At 47.8% G+C, this 19,888-nt stretch overlaps 1 protein-coding gene across 5 annotated transcripts in view; it reads left to right on the plus strand.

The window, feature by feature from the left end:
• Window positions 1-18,249, plus strand: part of LOC140427031 (follistatin-related protein 5-like) — an 802,898-nt gene extending 784,649 nt beyond the window's left edge. For all 5 annotated transcript variants that reach the window (XM_072512450.1, XM_072512453.1, XM_072512455.1 and 2 more), the window contains 2 exons: window positions 48-172; window positions 16,195-18,249. In XM_072512450.1, coding sequence (XP_072368551.1) covers window positions 48-172; window positions 16,195-16,897 — 828 coding nt within the window. In that variant the 3' untranslated portion in view covers window positions 16,898-18,249. The remainder of the gene's footprint in view (window positions 1-47; window positions 173-16,194) is intronic.
• The last annotated feature ends 1,639 nt before the right edge of the window (window positions 18,250-19,888 follow it).

Below are 19,888 nucleotides of genomic sequence, written 5' to 3' on the forward strand. Positions count from 1 at the left end.
ACATGGCTGCATGATTATACTGATTATTCTGATGCTTATTTTTGCAGATCATCACCCAGGCAAGTAGAACCGGAGGCCATCACACAGTCCACACGCAACCAGTTGGCAAACAGTTTGATCGGGTGGATGACTTTTTCATTCCTCCAACTAACCTTATCATCAATCACATTAGGTAAAATTCTACTTATTTCTCATATGGAGTGTCTCACTAGGATAGGTGTAATCTTATAATAATAATCTTCATTATTGTCACAAGTAAGCTTCCATTAACAGTGCAATGAAGTTACTGGGAAAAGCCCCTAGTCGCCACATTCCGGCACCTGTTTGGGTACACAGAGGGAGAATTCAGAATGTCCACGTTACCTAACAGCACGTCTTTCGGGACTTGTAGGAGGAAACCAGAGCACCCAGAGGAAACCCACGCAGACACAGGGAGAACATGCAGATTCCGCAGAGACAGTGACCCAAGCCAGGAATCGAACCTGGGACCCTGGTACTGTGAAGCTACAGTACTAACCACTGTGCTACTATGCCGCCCATAACTCTAGTGTAGTTTCCTCCAAATATTTGAGGGAGAATGAGGAGTTTTCTGTTGGAATAAAAATGAAGCAGTAACTGCAACATTTGAAGCCCTTGAAGGCTATTCCTCCAAACAAAAAGAACACCTACACGATCACACTATTTCAGCATACTAATGAGACATTTGTGGATGTTATTTGAGGATTGAAAAAGGAGTCCAGTAAGTGTGAAATTATTAATTAACACCTGTACAATATGCCGGCTTCAGTCCACTTTAAATTCCAATCCAAGATAGATTCAGTAAAGTAAAGGCGCCATAGTCCCAGGTGACCATAGGCTGCTTTCCCCTTTGAGGGAGAGAGCTGATGGTGGTAATTTAACCCCACGTCAGACGAGGAGCAAGGTGCGATTTTCTAACCGTTCCTCTGGCAGGATCATCCTGTCCCATTGATGGCAGCCCCCGACCCCGGGGTCCCCAGTGGCAGAGAGTGCGAACAAAGGGATGTGCCATGACAAAGATCCCAATGCAGGCCAATGATAGGCAATCTCCACAGCCGTGGGGGGGGGGGGGGGGGGGGGGGGGATCCCGCTCAATGTAGGAATCCATCACATTTGAGTGTGATGTACAGCAGAAGAGTTAAACTGTAGATTCATTTTTGCGCATTTTTGCATTGACATAACATAATGCAAAATATTATTACACTAATGCAGGTAGTAAAATTAAAATGTTGTTTGTGGAAGGTTGTTTGTCTAACATTTGGCACTGCTGAGTCCCAGAGAAGGAGTGAATATTAGATTAGATTTGAGAACTAACCAAATGTCATACAGCAGATGTGGAAGCCAAGCTGCAAATCTGGACAAACGTCAAGCTCTAACTCCATCTTGCCAAGACAGAACATTAGTCAGGTTAGCTCCGGTTGTGTGTTGTTCCTGAGGGGAAACCTGTCCATTCATTGGTGATTACCCAGCAACAGCCAAAGCACCACATGCTCATGGACACATCTGAGATTCGCCTTGGTGAGGTCCAGCGCACTTTGTTTTGTTACACTAAAAAATTGTACTAAATACCGATGTAATCTACTGTTAAATCTGCACAGGAACAATCATAAGAAGACATATTTGTAATTGCCAATATAAGAATGACAAAATGATCAGTGGTAAATTGTTAGCATTGCACAGATGTCCTCTCATAATATCCACTCAGGGCCCCGAGTTTCTCAGGACCCCATCCAGTTGTATCTGGTGCACAGTCTTAAGCATCCTATCTGCATATGGGAAATGTCCCTAAGTCCGAACCAAATCGAATTGTTGAAAAATGGTAACCCAGCTACATATTTACAGCAACATAATCAATCCAAATTGTATCATCTGTAGTTGATTGCTGAAACAGAATCTACTATAGGTAGATACAGAGATGGTGACATTTATTCTCTCTGTCAGAGCAGCACACACACAATTTATTAATCTGCAGTTACCTAATATTAGTCTACTATTTTCACGGTTCTCCGTTCCATCTCATTGGATGCGATTTACTGGCCATTTCCCGCCGGAATCGGGACGGGGTCCATCCAGTCGATGCCGGGAGAGGCCTCTCCTGGGATTCCCGACAGTCGTGACGTCTTGCGAGAACTCGTGAGACATTGCAATCTGGATCCTGCCCACGATGAGTTCAAAAACTCATTTAATTCTGCAGATGCCAGATGGAACTGGCTTCTGGAATGTACCGGCCTCGCCGAGGAGACGCCAGCTGGGCTCTGTTTGTGGTGACCAGGCGGAACAGCACTTGGGGGGGGGGTGGGCAGCTCCGGGGCTCACAGGTGATCGGAGGCCCCGGGATGGCTGGTAGATGGGCAGGCTGGCAACCTGGCACTGCTGATGCCACCTGGAAAACTTGACACTGCCAGTCTGGCACCCTAGCACTACCACCTGGGCACCCTGACAGTGCCACCTGGGTATCAGTCTGGCACTGCCATGGTGCCCGGGTGGCATTTTGCCCACACTGCGGATCAGCCCGGGGGTGCTCTTCCCTTGTGAGGTGGGGCTGGGGGGGGGGGGGGGGGGGTGGGAGGCTCGAGAACCTTCAGCAGGAGAGTTGGGGAATTGGGGGGTCTAGGGGTCGCATCGGAGGAAATGGTGCCCCGAATCCCATCTTGCACGAGCGGAACTCCTGCGCCGAGTGCGGCCTCGACAGGGCTTTCCCTAACAGAGTGCCGTTAGATAGCCGTGTTGTTCCCGGCACTACATGCGCCAGGAATGACCCTCTAATCCTGCTCAGAATGGACTCGGTTTCTTTTTGTTTAGATTGTTCCCGTTATTAATTCTGGGTGTCTACTGGTGAATCCAGTCACCAAACTATTCTTGCTGGTTCTGAACCTCAAGTGAAACTCCATTACATGGTGGTTCATATTTCCATGTGATACAAAGCACCTCTTTCATTACTTGGTCAATTATATGTTCACATCTAGTTCAGCAAACAAGTGGTCTCAGCTGGTGTATTTATCATGAGCAGGAAAGCTGGTTGTTTAGTTGACCTACATACAATTCTAATACAGCAACTCATTAGTCTATCGTGAACAGTTCTTTATACCAACAACAGAGGATGCTACTTGTGTTAAATTTTCCCATATAATTGATAGTAAAGCCAATGTGAAGGGTATGCAGGCCAAACTGTTTAATTGGTCAATATGTCATTCCTGTTGCTCACTCAAAACGACTAAAACATTGTAGGATGGTGATATAATTGAAGATGGAGATTGTGGAATGAGGGTCTGGCACATACAGGGTTAATATGGGACTGAGTATAGCACTGCCCACACAGTAATCTGATAAGGCACCTGACCCAGACGCAGGGGTCAGTGTTATGCTGAGCAGAGACTGGAAAAGACCTAAGCATGGAGATGACTCTAGGCTGTAACCTTCACTGTACAAGTGTAATAGTTCTACTTGTTAATAAAAACATACAGTTAACCGACTGAAGATTACAAAGGCTTCTTCAAGAGACATCGTTTGGTGACCAACACTCTCCCAACATAGTGGCAGACTGGGATTAAAATCCCTCAACATCGCCAAAATGCTGAAACAATCTGAGATGCTGGAAGACTAAGAAAAACCACGACAAATGTTCTGAGCTGGGAGAAGCTTCTAACAGAAGCTGAAGGCACAAGTCCAGCTTTCAAGTGCAGAATCCATTGGGCCTGCAAGGCTGAGTTAAATTCCAGGCTGCAGCAAGACCTTGAGAACCCTTGAATGTATTCAGTGGCAGAGGTGCCATTGAAAAAAGAACAGTGCTAAAACCCGATGCCCTAGTCAGAGCCTCAACATGTGGCCTTCAAACTTATGAGGAAAAAGAAAATATTATTTGCGTCTCTTGGGAATGTTACGACTGTCCAGCTCGGAAGACAGCAAGGCATGAGTTTGAATCTGACCATATTGTTACTTGGCAAAGCAAACCACTGGAAACAAATATGAGCAGGCAGTCATTGTTAGAAGTTTTCTTCAAGGAGTGCACCACCACCATTTTCTGGAGTCCACCAAAACCAGCAAGTGCAGGAAATCCCTTTGTCTCAGAGTCAAGGAAGATGCCATCTTTAAAACCAGGAGAAGCTCCAGAGAAAGTTTAAAAGGCTGAAGGTGGAGCAAGAAATCATCTTACAGCACAAAACTCTGACTTAATAAAACTCTAGATGGCCAAACATCTTATTTTGAAGCTTTCTTGCAGAATTAAAAGCTTGGGGGAAAAAAATACAGATTCTGCACAGCCATTCTTTAAAGGGCAACAACATTTAAAGCTGTAACTGCAGGAAATATTAAAGAACCATGGATTAAAAATCCAACTTTCCAGATAGGTTTGGACTTATACAAAGGCCAAAGGGAAATGTGGCAACCTTGAGAAGCAACCTTTTACATTACTGGAATACATCAGGTCTCAGTAAGAAGTTAGAGGAAGCCCACATTACTGCCTTAAAATATTGTCTTTTTGATCTTGCAAACTATGTTATCCTAATGCAAGCCATTGATGAATCCACAACCAGCTTTGAGGAACTACTCACAGCCCTTGATAAATATTTTAATCTTTAAGGTGATGAAAGTTCAGAGCTTAAAAAGAGGAATAGCAAAGCGAGGAAAGATGAACAAAAGGCCCTGGGCGGGATTCTCCGCCAGCGGGATGCTCCGTTTTGCCAGCGCCCAGGGGTTTCCCGATGGTGTGGGGCTGCCCCAAAATGGGAAACCCCACTGACCGGCCGGCGTAACGGAGCATCCCGCCGGCGGGGTGAGACAGCAATGTGGCGCGGCGGGGCAGAGAATCCCGCCCCTTAGCATTACATACAATGGTGCCAGAGAGGCACGGAACTTTCTAAAAGTCCCTGATGAATATATTTTTGAATAGCCTGATATGTTTCCAAAACTGTATTGCAGCTGGTAGTGAATGACGAGGAAAAAGTCCTGCAACAGGTGGAACAATAAAAAGCAGGAATAAAATCAGAAAATGTTTATATCAAACCGGAACTGGAAGACTGAAATGCAAGATTCAAGCTGAGTATTTATCTTTGAAAATGCACGGTAAACTGAAGTCTTCAATGAATCAAACTATTCGAGATCTGAACAAACAAATTTCAGAGATGTCACGAAACCACAAGGAGGAAATAACAACCCTCAATTCTACAGTTGGCAAATCAAAGCTGGAGCTGGTAAAATCTAGCCAGACACAATAACAGACAGAAAAGGTACTTCGAGAAGTCGCGGCCTTGAAAGACTCTTTGAAGAATCAATACCTGCCCCTTGAAAAAGACGAAAATTTTAAAAAGGCATTTAATGCTACTCCAGAAAATGCTGTGTTGGAGTTATCAGTAATGACAAAGCAATACACTGAAACACAGAGTGAGAAGACAAGAGCTGAACAAGATGATAAACAGTTGAAAGGACAGCTAATTGTCCTGTAGGTTAAAACTCAAAAACAATACATAACTCTTCAGCAATACGATGGAACAAAAAATACCTTGAGCAGCAGAATGTCAGAACAAACTCAGAGATACTCTGGGAAATTACAAGAAACCTCAAAACAAAGTCATTTAGCTTCACTTCAAAAAGGAAAACCTTTTGAAGGACCTTTGCATGCCACAGGATTCTGCAGGTCACATTTTGTTCTTCAGGAACATTATAAAGTCAAACAAAATAAATTTAATACTGCTCTAAAAGAACTGAAGAACCACTTATCAGAGAACACTCGGGAATATTCTATATCCTGGGAGGAATTCCTGGAGTGCACGGAAGAAACTGAAGCACAGAAGAAAACAGCTGCTCATTTAAAAGAGACCTTAGAAAAACGTTACGGCCGGAATTCTCCGGTTGTTGGATCTCCCCATTACCGCCGGCAGGGCACCCCCGCCCACAGAATTCCTGGATGCATGGGCTGGCTTCCGTGGGCGATCCCATTGGCAAACGGTGGGAGCGAACGGTGAGCCACTAGGACATACGTGGCTGGGGGAACCGGATAATCCCACTCTACATTTCCAAAGAGATATATAAAGAGATGAAAATCAAGAACAAAGAATGGCAAGTGAAGGTAGATGTTCTCACAAAAGTTTGTGAGGTGTTCAAAAACAATTGACAGAAGTGCATGTACAGAATGTGAGCTTGAGCGATAGCACAGATGAATTATACTCTGCCAAGGAAAAGCTTATCAGAATCAACTTTCACGTACAAATAATGAGTTTGTTAAGGAAAATCAGAAAATGCATGTATTAAAGTGGAACTGGAAGATTTGAAATGCAAGATTCAAGCTAAGTATATATCTTTGAAAATGCACGATAAACTGAAGTCTTCAATCAACCATGTAGTGTCTGAAGGTCCTTCAACAGGATTTTATTTTCATTGTGAAGCTCAATTACTTCATCTTAAGATTTTTCCAGAGTCTCATTGAGTTTCTTCTGACGTTCTGCAGTTCTACTGATAGAGGTTTTATTTATCACATCATAATGCTGAAGAGGTATGTATGGTGGTTGAATTTAATCCTGAAAAACAATTAGCTATTAACAACTGAAGAGAACACTGGAGTGTTGCTCACAGGAAGTAGAACACTTGAAAGAGGACTTGAAATACTTAAAATTATGAACTTGTACAAACAAATTACACAAAGGTAGGTCAATTAAACCTTGATGAGCTTCAAGCATCAGAAGTATCTGGTAAACATTGTGAGAAATTGCTGAAGAATCAGAATAGTTGTAGAATTAATGACCAAAACCAATGAAATTATTGAACGACAATCCAACCTGAACAACAGTATCAGAGGACAAATTCGGACCAGATAAGGAGAATTCTGAGGAGCACCACAGGCTCTAACGAATTAGCTGAAAGAGCCTAAAGAGCAGTCAGTGACCAGGCAAGAAACATTCCAAACTTAGTAATAATAATCTTTATTAGTGTTACAAGTAGGTTTACATTAACACTGCAATGAAGTTACTGTGAAAATCCCCTAGTTGCCACATTCTGGCGCCTGTTGGGTTACACTGACGGAGAATTCAGAATGTCCAATTTACCTAACAAGTCTTTCGGGACTTATGGGAGGAAACCGGAACGTCCGGAGGAAACCCACGCAGACAAGAGGAGAACGTGCAGACTCCGCACAGACAGTGACCCAAGCCAGGAATCGAACCCGGGTCCCTGGCGCTGTGAAGCAACAGTGCTAACCACTGAGCTACCGTGCTGCCCTTAGATAAGTGTTCCAAAGATAACTCTGAGACAAGATAATGCAACTTATCAGAGAGGTGTTGAGCTGAATGAAGACTTGTATGCTCGATAAACAACTGGAAAAGAAGAAGAATATAATCAAAAATTGGGCTAGAATTGTGGGATAGGTGTGAATGAATGTTCTATTTTTGAAATGTCAATGTCCATATACATTGAGATGACCCTCACGATGAAAGAAGAGAAAGAAGTGCCAATGTTTGTCCAGACTGCAACGACCGAGTTAGAGTAGCAGTAACCACTGATAATGGAACAGCCAAACTAACAAAAGGAATGAAAGAAAAGAATGAAAGCATACCCAAATGCTAGCCAGTTCAACCTCCAAGCCAACATGGAGAACCAGAAACAACAGAGCCTCTCACTCCTTTGACAGAACGACGAATGAGATATGGAAGGTATATAGAGCCTCCAGACTGCCTGTATCTGTAAATTCAAAGGGCTGGATTCTCCGCATCCTTGCGCCGAAATAGCGGCTGGCGCAGGGGCGGAGAATCCATGTTTCCGCAGGAAATTGGGACCGGTGTCGGTTCACCGATTCTGCGGGGCCCTAGGGTCATTGCCCGCTCAGCCATCCTCCGCTCCCGACGGTGTGGAATGAATGTGCTCCAACCAGTCCGGATACGCGCGTGGCTGCAGACTCAGTCCATGGCAGCCCTGGTCGGGGGCGGGCCGATCGGAGGCCAGGGTGTTCTTTTAGGCGGCCGGGGAATGTTTGTCCGGGGGTTGAGGGTCAGGCACGCAGCCGATCGGAGGGTCTCTTTCGTGGGTCTAGCTCTGCGGCCCGAGTCCTCCATGGAGCACGGCGCGGCCGCTGGAGACCGACGCCGTGCGCGTGCGCGGCCTATGACCTGGAAGTGCAGAGGCCCGTATCTGCAGTAAAAGCTGCGAGATCTACTCCGGGTCCCTGCCACCCCTCTTCAGGGCTGGGAATTCATGTCCCTTTGATGCTAAGATTTCTGGCGTAAAACTCCACCGTTTTGACGCCGGCGTGGCGACATAGTCCAAGGACTTTAAGGGGAAAGATGTGTTTGTGAGAATGTTGCAATAGTGCTAATGCAATCATAGTAATAATGCAGGAACAGCAATGATGGGTGAGATCTCCCGACTGTTCACACCGGCGGGATCATCTGGTCCCACTGACGGCACCCCCCCACTGCTGGTTTTCTGACAGCATGGGGTAGGTTCAGTGGGAAATTCCATTGACAGCGGCGGGATCAACGGTGGTCTGCCTCCTGCCACCGAGAAGCATGCCGCAGTAGGACAGAGACTCTTGCCCGATGTGGCAACATTAATATTGATGCAGAAGACCGATAACAAACAACCTAGTGTAACTCCAAATACATTGCATTAAGACCCGGGTGGAATGTAGTATAAAAGTCTAGTACCTACAGGGTTAATGTGGGACTGAGTACAGTACGGCCCACACAATGATGTAAGAAGGCACATGAGGGGTTAGTGTGACGTTGAGCAGAGACTGGTAAAGATCGAATGATGGAGCTAGCTCTCATTCTGTACCTTTTACTGAGCATGTGTAATAGCTCTACTTGTTCATGACAGTTAACTTACTGAAGACTTCTTTAATAAGAGACATCATTCTGTAACGAACGCCCTTCCAATAGAAATGGTCTTGAGTATTGTGGTATTATAGGTATTACGGTACCTGAGAGACTAAAGTACCATTGGTAGAACCTGTATGCTTGCTATTGGCTAGAGTGTATAATAGCTCCGCCCTGATAGGCGGGGTAAAAGAACCCGTGCCGCCCCAGCAGCCCTCATTCTGTACCTGAGCTGCTGGGGGAAACACCTCGCTTATTAAAGCCTTCAGTTGGACTACAACCTCGCTTTAGTGGTCATTGATCGTGCATCAATTGAATAAGCTAGAATTTTAAGAAGAAAGGATGGAGCTCCGAATCAAGCCGGAGTGTCTGCAACTTAGCCCCCATGCGGCGAACTCAGCAGCAATCTTTAAGCACTGGCTGGCGTGCTTTAAAGGGTATCTCGAGACGGCCAAAAACGCACCCATGGGAGAGCAGAAGCTGCATGTCCTGCACTCAAGGGTGAGCCCGGAGATTTACACCCTCATCGAGGAAGGGGAAGACTTCGATGCAGCAATCGAGCTGCTAAAAGGACACTATATTCGCCCGGTAAACCAGGTCTACGCCCAGCACCTGCTTGCAACAAGACGGCAAAGCCCTGTGGAATCGTTGGAGGAATTCTACCACGCACTCCTGGTGCTGGGAAGAAGCTGCGGCTGCCCGCAAGTTTCGGCAAGCGAACACACAAAACTCTTAGTCCAGGTCGCTTTCGTGGCAGGTATGCTTTCATCACAAATCCACCAGCGCCTGTTAGAGAAGGACACCCTGGGTCTCAGGGAGGCACGGGCCCTTGCAGGCTCCCTGTACGTGGCCTCCAGGAACGTCCGCGCCTACGTTCGCGACCGCGCGGCAGTCCCCTGGGCAGTGTGGAATCCCGCAGCGGCCGACCCCGAAACCTCCCCCATTCCCCCGCAGGCCTGCGCTGCAAGGCGGCCTGGCAACCCCAAGGGGCCCCGCTGCTACTTTTGCGGGCAGGCCAAGCACCCCCCCCCAGCACTGCCCATCCCGCGCATCCACCTGCAAGGGATGCGGCAAAAAGGGCCATTTCGTGGGGGTATGTCAGGCCCGAGCTGTGGCCGCCGTCTCCAGCGGCGAATCTGGACCGCCATCACAAACTTCTCCACGGGCCCCGTGTGGCCAGCGGTCGCCGCCACCCCCATATCCCAGGGTAACGTGCAGACCTGGGCGCCGTCATCATGTTCCAAGGACGCCACACTTGAGGGATGGGCGCCGCCATTTTGTGCACCCCCGGCCATGTGCGACCTATAGGAGACGCCATCTTGGATGAACCCCCAGGACCCCAGCTCGGCAGACCACACACTGCCTGAACAGAATTCCCAACTACTACGATTGGCCTCGGTGACTCTGGATTAGTCTCGACGTCGAACACTCTCAACCGCTACGATGACCGTTTTCATCAACGGGCACGAGACGTCCTGCCTAATTGACTCTGGGAGCACGGAGAGCTTCATACACCCCGACACGGTAAGGTGCTGTTCCCTCCTCATCCACCCTGTTAATCAAAAGATCTCACTGGCCTCCGGTTCCCATTCAGTGGAGATAAAGGGGTTTTGTGTAGCAAACCTCACAGTCCAGGGAAGGGAGTTCAAAATTTCCGTCTCTACGTCCTTCCCCACCTCTGCGCGGCTACACTCCTGGGTTTAGACTTCCAGTGTAACCTTCAAATTCTGACCTTCCAATTCGACGGCCCTATACCCCCCCTTATTGTCTGCGGCCTCGTGACCCTTAAGGTCGACCCACCTTCCCTGTTTGCGAACCTCACCCCGGATTGCAAACCCGTCGCCACCAGGAGCAGACGCTACAGTGCCCAGGACCGGATCTTTATTAGGTCAGAGGTCCAAAGGCTACTGAGGGAAGGGGTCATTGAAGCCAGTAACAGCCCCCGGAGAGCTCAAGTCGTGGTGGTAAAGACCGGGGAGAAGCATAGGATGGTCATCGACTACAGTCAGACCATCAACAGGTTTACGCAGCTGGACGTGTACCCCCTCCCCCGCATATCCGACCTGGTAAACAGGATCGCGCATTATAAGGACTTCTCCAAGGTGGATCTCAAGTCTACCTACCACCAGCTCCCCTTCCGCACTAGTGATGGCAAATACACTGCCTTTGAGGCAGACGGGCGGCTCTATCACTTCTTAAGGGTTCCTTTTGGTGTCACTAACTGGGTCTTGGTCTTCCAACGCAAGATGGACCAAATGGTTGACCGGTACGGTTTACGGGCAACATTCCCGTATCTCGATAATGTCACTATCTGCGGCCACGACCAGCAGGACCACGACACCAACCTCCGAAAATCTCTCCAGACCGCTAAAATCCTTAACCTAACATACAATAAGGATAAATGCGTGTTTAGCACCAACCGCCTAGCCATTCTCGGCTACGTAGTGCGAAATGGAGTTATAGGCCCCGACCCTGAACGCATGCGCCCCCTTATGGAGTTCCTCCTCCCTCACTGCTCTAGGGCCCTAAAACGCTGCCTAGGGATTTTTAGCTACAGTGGGTCCCCAACTATGCGGACAAGGCCCGTCCCCTGATCCAATCCACAGTTTTTACCCTGTTGATAGAGGCCCGCCAGGCCTTCAGCCACATCAAAGCAGACATTGCAAAGGCCACAATGCACGCCATCGACGACACTCCTGGCAGCAGGGACAGGCACCAGGGCCAGAGTCCCGTCGGTGACCAGGGATGCGTGGATGGTGGGGGGTGCGGGAATGCTGGGGAAGAGCCCGCATTACCAACCGGGGCCATCATGTAGCCCGGTGGATCTGGTTGGGCACTGGGGACATGCTAAAATGTCGGCATTTCACCCCCTGCAGTCAATAGATATTGGAATTCAACCAGCAATGGTGGTCTTCCTGCTAGTCGTCGCAGCCCTGGGGGATGCCCTGCGGCTGGACGAGCGAGCACTGCTCGAGGAGGAGGTATCTGCAGCAGCAGAGCAGGCGGCAGCGGAGTGTACAGCAGCGGAGTAGGCAGCAGCGGAGCCTGCAGCAGCAGAGCGTGCAACAGCGGAATGTGTCCCAGAGGAACAGGAGGCAGCCGCCCATGATAGAGAGCCAGCTGCTCAACAGGCCGAGGAGGAAGAGGTGCAAAGAAGGCGTCACATGAGGCCTCGCGTGTACCAGCAGTGCCTGTCGGTCGAGGACCTGTTGGACCGGGCATGCTTTGAAGTCTCCGGCTGAGCAGAGAGACAGTTCGACATATCGGCCAGATCAAGGCACACCTGACACCGCAGAGGTACGGGGAGGACACCCGCTCCCGGTGGTCGTCAAGGTGACGGTCGTCCTGAGCCTTTATGCGACGGGGTCCTTCCAGGCACCGAGTGGGGACCTGTTTGGGATTTCTCAGAGCTCGGTGCCAGGTACATCCAGGCTGTGATGAAGGCCCTAAAGGCCCATCGCCAAAATGCATCCATTTCAATGCTGACTGTTCTGCCCGCTGACCACTAAATGCGTCAGAGACAGAACGGGGCAGTACGAGGTGCTGCAGTGTTCCAGCACCTTCCCCATCGCCTCCTCCTCCCGCGGGGTGCCCAGTGGCCTCTGGGCTACTCCATGGGACGGGGGTGTGAACGGAGTTATCCCCTGGGGCTCCCCCGTCACCTGGCATTGCCAGTCCTGGAGGCCCGCTCTGGTATCGACCGGGGTTCTGCCTGCATGCTCACGACCATGGAGCACAGGGAGTGGACCATCTCCATCAGTGACTGTGTCACCACCTTCTGTGTCTGCGCCACATAGGCCAACTCCTGGACAATGCCGCTGGCGTTCTCAGCCATGGCCCACTGCGACTGGGTGACTCGAGCTCATGGCTGCCTGTGAATGACAACACTATCCTGGGCCTGGGCCAGCACTTACACAGAATGCCCCAGGCCTTGAACATGCTGATCCATAAACAAAACCCTTATCCAATGCCTCCATTATGGACGCCACCTATGTGGTGTTGGCCTGGGTGGCACACATGGTCGGCACCACCTCCTGCTCCTGCACACGGTTTGATTCCTACAACTGCACCTGGCTCTGTGACTGCATCTCCACAATCGATGGGAATGTCCGTTCCAGAAACCCAAAAGTCATCTGGACAGCAGCTAGTTCCTGGGGTCGGCGCGCCCTCCGACCATCCGCCTCCTTGGGAATTCCTACCTCCACCTCCTGTATTTGTGGTGTCCACTAGACCATGTCCCAGTAGCCTCTTCACTAAAGTACTCAACCGAGGTGTGTGTTTCTGGGATGGTGGAGGGTGTTGGAGACAGCTGTGACGGGAGATCAGTGTCATTCCCAGACGCGTGCTCTTGTCAAGGGCTGCCGTCCTTGCTGCTCTGATCAACGCTGGTCGGCACACTGGGGGGTTCCGGCTGTGGCACTGGCTAAGGGTGGGGAACACCAGAGAGACCCGCCCCATCACCAGCTGGTGGGGGGGGGGGGTTTAGGGGTTGACACATGTGGCATGGGGAACTGCAACTAAGTGGGGTCTCACTTCCTTGCCTGCGGCCGATCTCCACCACGACGACCTCCTTTTCCTCCGCGCCGCTGACCATGCCCAGGGCCCTCTGCTCAGGCGGCAAACAGAAGAGATCAGTGTTAGACAGTCTGATGCATGCAGCCCAGGGGGTGGGTAGCTGGTGGACTCACTGGCCAGGGCAGTGGGTATGGGTGCTGGCATGTGGTGGAGAGTGGAGGTTCGGCCGCCCTCCAGGTGGGGTAGTGGAGAGTTGGGTTATGGGTGTGTGGGACAGGGGTTCGTGCTAGGGGCACAGTGTTGCCTCCTCACCCTGGTCGCCCTGGGGAGGTCATGCAGTTTTCTACAGCACTGCAGGCCGGTCCGGACGGTGTTGCTCGTGGTGCTGATCGCCTCTGCCATCTGCGCCCAGGCACGGCGAACGGCTGTGGCTGGCAGCCTCCTTCCTGGGCTGGGTACAGGGTGACCCCCCTCTCCTCCATCACGTCCACGGGGATCTCCATCTCGGCGTCCATGAAACGAGGTGCCGCTCTCTTCTTGTTGGCTGGGATGGTGTGCGTGGGGAGTGATGGTGTGCGTGGGGAGTGAAGTGTGTTTATGCGGCTGCAGCTTGTCAGCCTCCTGAGTGTCAATCGCCAGTCCGGCGAATCCCACACCTTTTCCCATCGGAATTGATTGTGTTCCACGTGGCGCTGGTTCTAGCCCCTCAATAGTTGCTGAATCAGTCCAGATGCGGCACCACTTTTGCTGGAAGTCCATAAATCCTGCCCCAGCATCAACACTTAGTCTCAGGAACGGAGCATCCCTCATCATAGCTCTGTGCACCGTTTAAATATTTTGAACTTGTATTGTAGGTCAACTGTAATCCAATTCAAACTATAGACATGCCTTTGGCCTTCCTTCTGCTGCAGCAGCTGGGCTGAGTGCTGCGCCCCCCCCCCCAGGGACCCCGGAACCCGCCCGCGCCACCTTGTCCCGCCGGTAAGGTAGGTGGTTTCATCTACGCCGGCGGGACAGGCATTTTAGCAGCGGGGCTTCGGCCCATCCGGGCCTGAGAATCGCGGGGGGGGGGGGGGCCAACCGGCGCGGCGCGATTCCCACCCCCGCCGAATATCCGGTGCCGGAGAATTCGGCAACCAGCGGGGGCGGGATTCACGCCAGCCCCCGGCGGCCGGGTCGGAGAATCTCGCCCCAGGTCTGTGTGCCGAAATGCCAAGAGACATATGGGTGCCTCCTCTACTTCTCTCACCTTCTCTGAAGAGCCCAGCAAGGCATTTAGTGCTGTCTCCTTACAAACATTACCCCCAGCTATCCCATTCTGCTCCCGTCATTGACCTTTTCACCCAGCATGTCCACTAAGGGCTACCAATCTCCTTCCCATCCTGCTCACTACTACTTCCCTGCTGAACTTTGCCAACAGGTGAAGAATCACGACCACTTTAACTTTTTCCCTCCAGGATGTCTGTTAATTTGTTAATATAAATGATTGTATTTGCTGTTTGAGCTCTGATAGAACCGGGTTCACTGCTGATGACTTCTTGCCTTTTGCTGAAGCCTTCACACTTGGCTGTGTTTTTCACCACTTGCCCTACCTAAATCACTTGAGCGGCAGTGTAGTTCTTATCAACAAATTACACTTTTGCTCTCTCCCCTAAATCATTTAATATTTTCCTCTCCATCAAGGGCCTCACCTTGTGCCAGCTCCGACTCCTTTCTTTAAACCGGGCCAAATTCTCTGGCCATTTGGATTGTCTTTTCCCGCTGGCAGTACACCTCGGGTTTCCCGGCAGCGTGGGCTGGCTTCAACCAACGTCTTTCATCCTTGGAAATTACCATACCGTTTCCAACCTCATTTTCTTTCCAAAGTCCTCGAATTTGTATACATCATTCCCTGATGTTAAATCCTTTCAGTCAAGTTTCAGCCCCTGACAGTGTCGAAATAACTTTTATCAAAGCCAGAAATGACATCTTATGTGACTGTGACAGAGGTAAACATGCAGAATGGTTCTCTTGTGTTGTATGTATTTCTTATTCTATTCTTATTCCATGATTGCTTTATTTAGAAATCTCTCACTTGAACTTAACACGCTGGCTGTTGGCACTCAAAGCAAGGAGGAACCTGTAAGGGAGCCAACTACAGATATTTGTGTCAATCACAGAAATAGCCTGTGAACCAAATGTCTCATTCAGTATTCAGCTCAATGATTTTTAATAGATGAGTCTTCTATCTAGCTGCAGGCTAACAGAATAGAAATAGATGGTAAATTGTTGCTTGGATATACTTGTCCTTGTTAGATTGCAACTTTAAACAAATTATCTTTGCCTATGGAGGTGTTTCTCCTGCTCGTCTGCCTTATGGCAGCACGGTAGCACAGTGGTTAGCACTGTTGCTTCACAGCGCCAGGAACCCAGGTTCGATTCCCGGCTTGGGTGACTGTCTGTTCGGAGTCTACACATTCTCCCCGTGTCTGCGTGGGTTTCCTCCGGGTTCTCCGGTTTCCCCCACAAGTCCCGAATGACGTGCTTTCGAGCTGAATTGGACATTCTGAATTCTCCCTTGGTGTACCCATACGGGCGCCGGAGTGTGGCGATTAGGGGATTTTCACAGTGAAGACTTTGCAGTGTTCATCTAAGGCTACTTGTGACACTAATAAAGATTATTATTATTAAAAACTGGAACCCCAGAGCCCATGTTTTTATGAAAATTTCCATCACTTTTCTGCCATAGTTACAATGAAGGAACACACAAAACCTGTGGAAACCTACAGAAATTCACCCCTATATATATCTGCTTTTCACTTCTATCTTTACTCAAATAATTAATACTCCATGCAATTTGTGTTTGAATTTTCTACTTTAGATTCGGATTTATCCTGCACAGATCAGAAGCAGCACTTCATAAGATCGATCTGGAGACTGTGGCCTACATTAAAACAATCAGTTTAAAAAATTACAGCTGCATTCCACAGGCAATGGCCTACACTCATCTGGGCGGCTATTACTTTATTCATTGTTCGGCCAATGACTCAACTGCATCCCAGCCACAAATCATTGTTAACAGTGTCACTGACTCTGTAATCGGATACAATAATGGGGTGTCAGGTACCCCATATATCTCCCCTGATGGACACTACCTTGTCAGCACAGATGATTACAAGGGGTTAATTAGAGTCCAGTCTATTAGCTATCAGGGTGAGATCAAGTCTGCATTTGATATTACTACCAACCTACAGATTGTTGATGTGACCTTTCAGCCATCTTTCACAGAGGCCAACCAGTATTACATCTACGGCAGTTCTCAAATTCAGACAGATCTGCTGTTTCTGGAACTCTCGACAGGCAACGTTAACATCATTAAGGGCCTAAAGGATCCCATAAAACAAAATGACTGGCTGTGGGATAGCAACAACAGGGCCATAGTAGGCAGTGGTCTATTTGGACAGCACCTTGTTACCCCATCTAAGGATTCCTTGTTCATCATAGGTGCAAGACGAAACAAATTGAACTGTGAGATAAGCAACATAATACGAGGTAACACAATTGTGTGGGTTGGGGAAGCATGAAAGGCTACAGAGTGAAGCTTATAGTCATCCAATGACCTTTTACACTGCTTTTAAGACAACTGTACAGTTAGCATTTTTTTTACACTGAAAAGCAATCTTAATGTACACAACGTTGCTAAACTTAACAGTGTTTGAACATTATTAGTGTGAGCGTTAGAATGCAACTCTTGGTTGAATAATAAATTAACCCTTTGAGTGTTAACCCTTTGCGTTTTGTAAATCACTTCACGTCTGTCCCATATCTGCAAAAAAGATGTATATTTTCTATAACGTTTCACTGTGGACTATCATAAATGTAGACGAAGAGACAAAAGGAGCTGAAAGATATTTCTTTTTCAATCCTTTTGCAGTCTAGAAACTGAAACTGTGGTTATTATAATTCTACTTTGATATCAATCTCATTATTTCATTTCTTTTAATAGAATGAAATGATTATACTAGAGTCCTCAAAGGGTCACAAAGCAAAAACAATAAAGCTACCTGGTGATTGAAATTATTCAGCTAATAGTTGTTTAAATAATTGGCTCCATCCCTCCTTTACTATGTTTTATTAATGTAGATGGTCTGATATTCTAAATTTGGCAAATTTGTTTCTGCAATGTCATGGCATATGGTGAACCTATTGTTGCAATGTGCAGTCCTAAATTGGCAGCGGAAGAAGCTGCTGGGGGTGGGTAAATTTGCGGCATTGTTCATGCATTAGTTAACCCTGATGGCGTAAGAGCATTCATTGCTCAGTGTTGGATGACATGCTGGAGGAAACACTTGCAGTAGAATTTCGACCACATTCAAAACAAAGTTGTAAGGATGGTCAGTGGTATCTGAAATGACAATGTACCATATAGCAGACTGCTGGATCTGAACTGAATTGAATCAAACATCAGGGCCAGCTCCAGCACACTGTCAGACATCAGCCAGTCATGAATATCCATGTCTCCCACCAATGGCTTTGAAATGTTCCCTTGCTACTTACTGATCAGCCAACTTTTGCCTGATTAAAAGAAACTGAATATGATCATATCCAAAGAAACCTTTCACCTTTCCCTCCCCCACCCTGCCTCCAAAAACAAACCGTTTTAAAACATATCTTTAACCATGGTCTAATAAACAGCTATCCAAGGGAATGATAAAGAATATTTGAACCAAAGGACATTGGCATTCTGCAGGGCTCCTTAAAGACTAAGTACTGTCTTTGTTTTACCATTTTAAGAGTCTTTTACTCCTGTAATGTGATGCTGTGTGATGGAACTGTGGGTCTCCCCATTTTATTTGTTATTACATTGTCAGAATGAACTGTTGGAATACACCTAGTTTAAGAAATAAAGAACTTGAAGGCAAAATTTATGCAGAAACTCTGCCTAGGAGTGCGTTTTTCAACTTCACTATAGCATATAATAAAGACTAATTCTATAACTTAAAATACTATACAGTGCAAACTAATGGTTTATTTAATTTTTCTTGACATAAATATGATGACCACAATTTTTTAGAACGCGGCCACAGAAATCGGTTGGGGGGGGGGGGGTGAATTCCACCCCCATTTTCAGTGGGTGGGAATGGCGATGGGAGCGGAGGATCCAGTGGGAGTTCGGGAACTGCTATTAAGCCCAGCCCCACACCCAGCTTCCCGCCAACGTAATGTCGTGTCGGCAGAGTTTATAACAGGATTTATAAAACGGGGAACTGGGGAAGAGAACCCACCGGGATGCACAGGTAAGTACAGGCCCCCAAGAGGGAGAAAATATGCCCGGGCCGTGTCCCGGCAGTGCCTGGGTGCTTCCCCATAGCACTTCCACTGGGAACTGCTCCCAGCACTCCTAGGGGGCACTGTCCATTGGGGGGGGGGGGGGGGGGGGGGTTGACCCTGTGTCCGGGGGGGGGTTGGCTTTTCACATTTGTTTTAGATCAGGGCTCCCTGATCTTTTTGAAAATACAATGAGGAACCCCGCAATGAAGCTGGGGGCTGCCCTCCACTTTCCCAACAGGGACAACACTTTGGGGGAAAAAAAATCAAAAAAGTCCACCTTAATGACATTTTTATCAATTACATTGATACTTTGCATGTTTTCACAATTAAAAATAACATTTTGCAAGCTAACCCTCACATTGCGATGATGCTTGATAAAACCATTTATCTCTACTCCCTTTCCATTACAAGACACTGTGCGTTATTGAACAATTTTAGTTCTTTAATATAATGCTGAGGATTAAAGTGCATACTGAGGCTCAGAATTTGTGAAACACACCAAAGATGGATGAGAGCTTCCCAGTGTTGACCATTACAAATATTGATTGAGAATGTGTAGCGAACAAGCATAATGATACAAACATCCACTAACAGTTTGGGGAGCCATTAATGTAAGAAAATGTCACGTGAAAAACAACACAATAAACTACATTGTCAGTTTAGGTACAGGGGTGGAATTAGAGCTTTTGACGTAGCACAAAGCCAAAAACAAACTACAACAAACATGGAGTGATCTTTTACTAACCAGTAAAAACACAAAACAATAAATAAAACTGTAGTCTTGTCATATTTGTCTAATACTTTATTCTCTGAACAATTCTTTCCTCCCTCCTACACCCAAAAGTCTCCCTGCCAAAGGGAAGAGACAGAAAAGCTCATATTAAGAGAGGTCAGTTTATTCCTTTTAGTTATTGACCAGCCTCAGCTCAATGTTGTCTTGCAATCTCAGAAATTAGTTAAAAGGGACACTAGTTTAAACTACAATAAAATGTTCAATGAACAGGTTTGCTGGTTGGGGAAGGGAGAACATGCAGAATACCTATTTGCCCCTACAGAGGTGACGCAAATTCAGTTTTTGGAATGAAGAATATCAGCATGTATACAAACATTGCTCCAAATGTTTCAATGCTGCTTTCCACGAGATGTCTTTAAGATATGACCTGTAGAGGTTGCTGGGTTGTATATCCTGATGATAAGGGCCTAACAAGCAGAAGGGTTTATTCAACAATCTTAGCAGCTTGTAC

This window comes from Scyliorhinus torazame, chromosome 7, assembly GCF_047496885.1.
Source record: "Scyliorhinus torazame isolate Kashiwa2021f chromosome 7, sScyTor2.1, whole genome shotgun sequence".
NCBI lineage: Eukaryota > Metazoa > Chordata > Chondrichthyes > Carcharhiniformes > Scyliorhinidae > Scyliorhinus > Scyliorhinus torazame.